Source organism: Cyprinus carpio, chromosome A16 (assembly GCF_018340385.1).
Source record: "Cyprinus carpio isolate SPL01 chromosome A16, ASM1834038v1, whole genome shotgun sequence".
NCBI classification, from domain to species: domain Eukaryota; kingdom Metazoa; phylum Chordata; class Actinopteri; order Cypriniformes; family Cyprinidae; genus Cyprinus; species Cyprinus carpio.
In genome coordinates this window covers 951740-960953 of record NC_056587.1, presented here as the reverse complement: position 1 = coordinate 960953, position 9214 = coordinate 951740, and the positions used below count along the sequence as shown (strand labels likewise).

The window sequence follows — 9214 nt, the reverse complement described above, 5'->3', positions numbered from 1 at the left end:
TGGAGTGTGAGGCTGTACTGGTCACACCCCACAGGATGTTTTGTGTGATTTTAGGCAAACTGATAAGTGCATTTTGATAACACTCTCCACAAATCACTATAAAAAGATATAACACAATTATTCAACTCATTAGTTAAGATAATAAAAAATAATTAATGAGAATAAATTGATTAACAAAAATAACTGAATAACACAAATAATTTAAAACATGCAGTGTTTATTTATTTATTTTATTATTATTTTTTATTTTAGACTAGACTAGACTACCTAGACTGCACCTGAATTTGTCTGAAAGCTTAACACTGCAAGTGAATAGTTTTATGCATACTGGAGGCAAACCTGAGAAGTGAGTCCAGAATATCTCAAACACAGCATTCCTGTAGACATTATTTACTTAGCAGTAATTCAAGGGGGGGATTATGCTAATTGTGAATGGCGCTCACGCACCCTATTGATGCACAACTGGAATTTATGAAGTCAAATCTCAGGTTTCCGAAGTGTTTGTTAATGGGAAAGGTTCATTTTAAGTGTAAATTACTCCGAATGTAAAGTTTCATGACCTATCATTTTTTTCTTCATTTTTCAATTTTATTGGTTAACAACAACAACAACAACAACAACAAACAATACTTCAAAATGACCTGTTTAACTGAACCTGTTTCTTGCAGTCAGTGTACTTCTATTAAGTCTACTGTATCCATAAAGAGCAATGCTCCAGATGTAGTATAAGGTCATACTTACATTGATCATGATTTGGATATAATATGACCAGCAGGAATGGCATATATTTGTGCTAATTGATCTAAACCCTGTGTTGCAGATGGCAGAAGACAGTGACACTGGTTATCATGGTGTTTATCACCCTCTAGTGGCCACTTAAGGTTATTAATAAAACAAACACAATCCAAAACAATATAAATACAAAACTAATACAACATTTTGCCAGAAAATCATTTTTGTTAATTTATTCTCTTTTGACTTGTTAATAATTAACTTTTTTTGTTGTTCTTGTTGTCTCTTTAGTGTTTCTGTGAACATGCAACATCCTCTTCTGGTTTCTTCATCTCGCAGGTGATAATCTGCTGTTTTAATTCCAGTGCAACCTGCCTTCTTAGATCTACTACTAATGAAAGTAAACTTGCTTGTTCTCTAGTAGCATCAGTGACTGATCCACAGAATTCATGTCCTGTGCACGTATACTTCACAAAGATAGAACTGGTGAATTATCATTTCATGCCGACTTCAAATTTTTGTTTTATACTGTGTGCATTTTTTATCAGCTAAATGGAAAGGTAATACTAGATTTCACACTTCAACACAGTTTCAAAAATGTTTAATTTTTAACATATTATCCAGAAGAAAGAGAGCAGTTTATGCAGGAGCCATGCTACATGATGATGTGTATAACGTGTCCACCTGCAGGCTGTAGTAAATGATGAATGTGACAACATAGGTTATAACTTCATCTAACAAATGGCTTTTCCTTGATTCAGCTGATGCATCTTCTTCCATACTTTTCCATAACCATTTTCTGTCCACTGCACTCTAAATGCACACCATTTTCATGCTTTAACGCCATTATCAGTTATACAGGACATACAGTGATTATCAGTTCAGCTTAATTTGATGTACAACAGAATTGCATAGAACATTTTTTTTTTTTTTTAATTATTAACTGTTGACTCTTGTTTTTCAAACAAATATATCAAATATTTTCTATCATTAGTGTAAGGGGTACACATAGCATGTACATTAGCATTTTTTTTTATCAAAACCAAGATTTATAAATAATATTAGCCAATATATTCTCATGTATTAATATGCATTTTACCATCGTATGCATGTATAAATATATATAAAAATGTGAAAAATGTGGGATAAAGAATAGTTTTAGATCACTATATATATATATATAGAGAGAGAGAGAGAGAGAGAGATAGATAGATAGATAGATAGATAGATAGAGAGAGAGAGAGAGAGAGAGAGAGACACACACAGACACACACACACACACACACAAGACACAAATAGCCAGTTTGTATGAATGTATATATGTTTTTATTTGACTAAATGTGGGATTCCCAGAGCCTTGATTCCTTGCTCCTCTCAACAGTCCTCATCTTATTAAAGACTTTTTCTTTGCAACATCGCCGTTGTCTTTCTCAGTGAGGGTTTCTGAGGCAATATTTGGGACAGACAGGGTAACACTTATACATCGAATCTAACTAGCTGCGGAACCCTTCCTGAGCGCCTCTTGTTCCGCACGGACTGTTTAGCGAGTACTCGTAAATATCAGTAAAGATGGCGACGCTCATGAAGAAGCCACATGTCGTTGTCGAAGAGGGAAATGGTGAGGAAATTAAACTGTTTTACCGTCAAATTATGATGTAGCACGTATAGCATGACATTTTGTCAGTCGTTGATCAAACGTCTCTAACGTTACTCTGTTCAGCTGCAGGGCAGAGGGATTTTACAGAATACACAACCTAGTCTGGTTTTTACAGTAAAAATGTAAAACAAAATACACCGTCGATCTCTGTGCAATAATTAGTAATTTAGTGGGCATTTATCTGACGTGTCTTTATCAAAAATATTGCGTTTTGGTTCATTGATCCGTATTCTTTATCTCTGTTATCTCTATGGATTTAATTTTAACTGGCTAGAATAGAGTTTAGGGTCCTTCTAACTTTATCGTACAAACAACATGTAAACGGAAATTCTCTTAACCAACTTTATAGGGTGAATCCTGAGATGCTTTTACATGCATTAGATATATATACATATAAGTCTTTAGATCAAGAAATTCCTAAATCAGAGAAGCGGTCTCCTTTAAAACTGATGCCATGACTATGTTTATGTATGATATATTTTTATGTGTGATGTGGATGTTTAGAGGAAGAGTGTGACGTCTCTGATGACAGCATCAGTAATGATGGAGAGAGCGGATCAGGAAGTGATCAGGAGGGGTCCGGTGTGGGAAGTGATGTAGAGGACAGCGGTGATGAGGATGGAAAGACTGAAGAAGGACAGAATGGAGATGGTGTGGAAAATCCCAATGTCGGATGGGCCGAAGCCATGGCCAAAGTCCTGGGGAAGAAAACGCCAGACAGCAAACCCAGCATCCTCCTGAAGAACAAAGAGCTGGACAAGATCAGAGAGAAGGAGAAGAAAGAGCGCCTGGAGAAAAAGAAACAGGTACGAAGCTGGGATTCACCTGATCTCATAGAATTCAGTTTAAGATTTCTTCATAACAGCTTATGTAGACTTTTACATGTTAAATATGTTTAATATTAAGCTTCTAAGGGCTGGAATGAATGTGTGTGTGTGTGTACAGTACAGGTCAAAAGTTTGGAAACATTACTATTTTTAATGTTTTTGAAAGAAGTCTCTTCTGCTCATCAAGCCTGCATTTATTTGATCAAAAATACAGAAAAAACAGTAATATTGTGAAATATTATTACAACTTAAAATAATAGTTTTCTATTTGAATATACTTTAAAAAAAATAATTTATTCCTGTGATGCAAAGCTGAATTTTCAGCATCATCATTACTCCAGCCTTCAGTGTCACATGTAACATCCAGTCTATAACATGATCATTTAGAAATCATTCTAATATTCTGATTTATTATGAGTGTTGGAAACAGTTCTGCTGTCTAATATATGTGATGAATAAAAGGTTAAAAAGAACTGCATTTATTAGAAATAAAAAATTCTAATAATATATTTTCTTTACTATCACTTTTTATCAATTTAACACATCCTTGCTGAATAAAAGTATTGATTTTATTTAAAAAAAAAAAAAGAAAAATTACTGACCCCAAATTACTGACCAGTAGTGTATATTGTTATTACAAAATATTTATATTTTAAAAACATAGCTTCTTTTTTTTTTTTTTTTTACTTTTTATTCATCAAAGTATCCTAAAAAAAGTATCACATGTTCTGAAAAAATATTAAGCAGCAGAACTGTTTCCAACTTTGATAATGAATCATCATATTAGAATGATTTCTAAAGGATCATGTGATAATGATCCTAAAAATTCAGCTTTGCATCACAGAAATAAATGATAATTTAAAGTATAATAAATTTAAAAACAATTATTTTAAATTGTGATAATATATCACAATATTATATTTTTTTTCTGTATTTTTGATCAAATAAATGCAGGCTTGATGAGCAGAAGAAACTTCTTTCAAAAACATTAAAAACAGTAATGTTTCCAAACTTTTGACCTGTACTGTATATATCTTGGAGCAGATGTAGCTGTTGCTCATTGATGGTCTACATGTTCATTTGTGAATGATAGCAACATTTTAAGAAAGATTAAATACATTCGAAAAAGGTTTTTTTTCTTCAGTGCATTTATTTGAAGAGCCATTAAATGGGGCTACATGCAGTTTTTACTGTGTAACTGACAGATGGATAAGAAACGAGCGTGGGAGGATATGTGCAGAGAGAAGCCTGACGTGGTTCGAGACCGAGAGCACGAGAGGAACCTACAGAAGATTGCTACCAGGTGAGACATCAGTTTAGGAGCTCCTTTGTGTTGTTTTTCTCAGGCTGTTGTAGTATACTCTTGTGTCGTGTGATATCTGTAGAGGTGTGGTGCAGTTGTTCAACGCCGTGAAGAAGCATCAGAAGAACGTGGATGACAGGATAAAGGAGGTTGGGGGTTCAGAGAGAAAGAAATCCAGAATTCTGTCCTCGGTGACTAAGAAGGACTTCATTGATGTCTTGAGAGGAGCAGACGTGGCTCACAAACCGGCCGTTAAAAAAGAGAAAGTGGTGAGATTACTTTTATTTCTCGTATACACTTAACTGTGTTTCCTCGTCACATGACACGACTTCCTTGCTTAAAGTCAGCATGAAGTCAGAATGTGCTCTATTTTCCAGTAGTCCAGTAGATAGAAGTCATGGTTCGGTACGTACCTCGGTTTTGGTTCGATACGAGTAACAGGGAATGTAGTTTTTCGTTTATTTTGAACAGACAGTCGTGCTACATGTAGCACATTATATTATTAAACATGTAGCACGCAAAAACAGACTTTGATTTGTGAAATGATGTTACATAAGACACCTGCTCAAAACAGAAACAGCAGACGGACTGAATAGCCGCGTTTCCACTGTCGGGACAAAAGCGGGCGTGCTAGTGCGTGCCAGGGCCAGTCGTGTTTCCACTGTCACTTCCGGGGCTTGATCGTGCCTCGTCAGTGCTTCCTCAGGGCCAAAGTCCCGGGTCTTTTGGCCCGACGAAAACCTTGGGCCAAAGCAGGCCAGCTGGGGCTAGAGGAGTGGTTATGAACAAAGGCGGAGTTTCTCCACGTCTGGAGAGCGTCAGAGCCACGGATCGTTTCATAAAGCTAACAGCTATAACACCAGCATTAAACACTTTTTAAAATAAGCTGAGCTCAAAACTCACTCTTAGTCAGCAGTGTTTGAAATAACTTGATCCGATGTGGATTATAATCACCATAAAAGGTAGAAATATGTATAAGCGATGCAAAAGAATATGCACACTAGGTATTAACGTTACCATAGTAAACATGATAAATGTGACTGTTTGAAGAAATCAGACGTCAGCTTCTTATTCTCTGTCACAATCGTGTAGTAACATATTTTATCTGTCATAAGTCTCGTCTCAAGAGTTTAGCTCCATGTAGCCTATGTCATAAAAATATAATAATGTTTTTTGTTCGGGAGCTTTTATAAAAATTATCATTCATTCTAATTGTTATGTATGTGACTACAAATAAACAGAAACAGTCTCGACTGAATAAGCAGGCTATGTTCTTAACGCTTCAGTGTTAAAAATAAATAAATAAAATAGAAATACATTTATTTCTGTAACAAATTCAATCCTGATAAATATATTCATTATGCTCAGTGTATCACTTATAGTAAAACATTGATGCTTTTGAATTGAAATATTTAACAAAGCATGCATGTTATCATGTTCGGTTTGTGATCACGCATGTTCCAGTGATTTATTTCTTATTAGTTTTCTGATAACTTCTCTTTGTTGGTGAAATGAATGGATTGCATGACGTTGTTCTTGAGAGGCGTGTAAAGGGTGGGTTTTAGTGAAGTGCAGCGGAGCTTCAGGCCCGACGGTGGAAACGCAGCGCTATTCTGGCCTCGTGCTACTGGCCCGAGGCTATTAGCCCCGCCCAGCCCAGCCCATTTTAAGCCCTGGCTCGCACTGGCCCGACAGTGAAAAGGCGGCTAATGAAAATGCACATTTATTCTCTGACAGCAGGTGGGGCTTATGGAACAGCATTTCCTTGGTTATCGCTGTAAACAAAGCAGCTGCGCTTATAAACATTAATATGCGTTATATGAAGGTAAGAGGAAAAGAAAATGCCATCGAAACATTTCTGAAGTTGCTCAATTCCTCTCTCAGAGATGCATTCATATAAGATAAAAATATGATGAAAATAGACTAAATTTCTCAGACATTTATACACAGGCCTAAGATTAAAAATAGCTGACAAAATTAACATTAGTATGTACTATTAAATATTAAGATTCAGATTATGTAGAATTGGTTTTGAGCATCATGTAGACTGGGGGTCTCCAACCCTGCTCCTGGATAGATACTGTCCTGCAGATTTCAGCTCCAACCCCATTAAACACACACCTGAGCCAGCTAATCGCTTTTCTTAATTTCATTCTTTGTGTCCACTTGGTGGCGCTGTTTACACTACTGCTATGCATTGTGCTTTTCTTAATTTCATTCTTTGTGTCCACTTGGTGGCGCTGTTTACACTACTGCTTTTATTGAATTCATTCATGTAAACTACAGCAGTGTATGATTTATGAGACTGATTCTTGTAACTTGTCTTGTTATTAGCAGCCTGTAGAAGTGAAGGGGGAGAATCCGTCCTGGAGCGTGTTGAGGGATGATTTTATGATGGGCACATCCATGAAGGACTGGGATAAGGAGAGCGACGAAGAGAGTGAAGGAGGAGAGGGAGGAGGAGAAGACAACCTTGAGCCTGGTGAAGACTACAGCAGCGAATCAGACTGATCCATCACTACTGCGCCTCTGCAAGTGCTCTTACAGACCCTGAGACCTGCCCTGCGCCGAGAGACAAGACTTCTCAGAGGCTGGATCATGTGGTACAGGAACAGAGAGACAGTAATCTGTGATGTTACCCTGATCTTGATTTGCTCAGGTGTCCTGGTAAAGCAGGGTCTTTTCTGAGTGCTGCACATTTAGCCAAACTTCTGTGCTCTTTTTCTGTATATAGCCATTTATATCACAGTGTCTTTTGCTAAATAAATCATTTCCTTCATGATTTCTTTTGGTTTTTATATCGGTACAGTATATCCTGTTGCAGGTAAAGTAAGTCAAGTCACCTTTATTTCTATAGCGCTTTATACAATACAGATTGTGTCAGCAGCTTTACAGTGTTATACAGGAAAAATGTTTCAATGATGCAAACAAAATTCAATTCTGCTTTAAATAGAAGACCATAGTAAAGTCAATGTTTTAGTTAAAGCCAGTTCTGTTTAATAACTGTGTAAAGTTAATCAATTATGGAATGAGATCAATTCCTCTATAAAGCAGCCCTGGGGAAACAGTGATGTCATCATTCAGCTCAGTTAAGTTGATATTGCCAAATATTAGGTGAGCAATATGGAGAATCATGGCTATTAATTTCCAGCTCTTAATTATTGTGTATTTACGGTCTAGAGAATGACTGTTTAACGTCACTCTTTATTAAGTGTTTAGTGTCATGTTCTTACTGGTTTGTTTCAGTCATATGTGTAAAATGCAGTGTTCCAGATTAGTGGTTCTCCTCTTGTCTTGCTTGAAGACCCAGATTGTACCTCGTATGTCAAAATTATTGTGTGCAAGTTTACCAAAACCTCGAATGTTTCAGAAACATTTCTCCTAATACTTTCCGCAGAGGTCTGAAGTCCCAGTGTACTGCAGAGTTTAGCTCCAAAGCTTCTGGGATTGCTGTATCTTCACTTTAGCCCGCGCTGTCCAATCCTGCTTCTAGATGACCAACGTCCTGCAGAGTTTAGCTCCAGCCTGCCTCAACACACTTGAATCCTGAAGACCTAGATTAGCTGGTTGAAGTGTGTTGATCAGATTTGGAGCAGGAGAAGGGTTGGACACCATTGGCTTTTGAGATGTTTCAGTTGACCACCAGGTGGCACTGCTGTCAAAGTAGTGCAGCGCTCTACCTTTGGGTTGACATTCTGACCTCTAGGAGAAGATTGTTCTGTAAATGAAAACTGAAATGTACGAGTGCTATGAGCCGTATGGTGTATTTTATCCGCTTGAGCTCATTAGGAGTGTATGCTCTAATATAACAGGTCCTTTCATTAGCGGTGCACCGTGGGTCTCTCTGATTGGCCGGCTGCCAGGAGTTGACTTTTGAACTTGCCTGCTGGGATGACCGTTGTGCTGCTGATTCTAGACTTTCTCTTTATCACTCTCAGTCGAGCTATGTGTACACACCCTGTTGAGATGTATTGACTCAGTGTCTGAGTGGGTACTCTATCACCCTCTGAGGGTACAGCACTTTATTTTGGCTAACGTGAATTGCCCATTTGTCACGACAACACTGTGAGCTGCCACTCAGGAATGCCCGCCCTAGCCAGGGCATGTTGACACAGCTCCCTAGAATGGGTCAAGCTCCTCTGTCGCTCCCTCACTGCTCATCTTTTCATAGCTGCCCCATTGTCTGCATCACAAAACCTCTTCCTTGTTTCATCAGCTTGCTTGGGTCACGGCAAGTGATTGTGAGAACAGTCAGGTGGACGTGAAATAAAATTGTTGTGCTATTTTGCTACACTTAATGTAATTTTGTTTATTCCCTTACATCCTTCACATTTTTCTCCCTTGCTCGCATGCAGTCTCACATCTGTCTTTGTTAATACTGATTTAGTGATAACATCTGGTTTATGTTGGTGGGTAAGGCCTGTCACTCCTGATAGATTACTGGAGTGTGGGCCGGGCACAGGAGGCGTTGGCAAATTATTATAATTTTTTTTAAGCAGAAGCTCAAGGGGTGGAAAAGTAAATCAAGCAGGTGCAGTGAGGAAGAGTGGAGAAATGCCTGCCGTTACATGTTGCACACAGAGAATCGGCCTCGGCCCTGTGATCACCCAACTTGTAGTAACCTCCCAAAAAAAGGGTTATCAGATAGATGTTTACACGTTGATACAACAGCTGGGCCTGCTTTCCCATTCCTTA

At 37.8% G+C, this 9214-nt stretch overlaps 1 protein-coding gene across 2 annotated transcripts; it reads left to right on the top strand.

Annotated features, from left to right (window-relative positions):
• The first annotated feature begins 2194 nt into the window (after positions 1-2194).
• Positions 2195-7301, top strand: rrp15 (ribosomal RNA processing 15 homolog). Of its 2 annotated transcripts, none has more exons than XM_042771961.1 (5): positions 2195-2350; positions 2894-3195; positions 4422-4519; positions 4602-4788; positions 6857-7301. In XM_042771961.1, exons 1-5 carry the CDS (start codon positions 2302-2304, stop codon positions 7028-7030), a joined length of 810 nt encoding a protein of 269 aa, XP_042627895.1. In that variant the 5' UTR covers positions 2195-2301; the 3' UTR covers positions 7031-7301. The 2 variants fall into 2 exon arrangements, with proteins under 2 accessions (XP_042627895.1, XP_042627894.1); XM_042771960.1 differs by having other exon boundaries at positions 6854-7301.
• The last annotated feature ends 1913 nt before the right edge of the window (positions 7302-9214 follow it).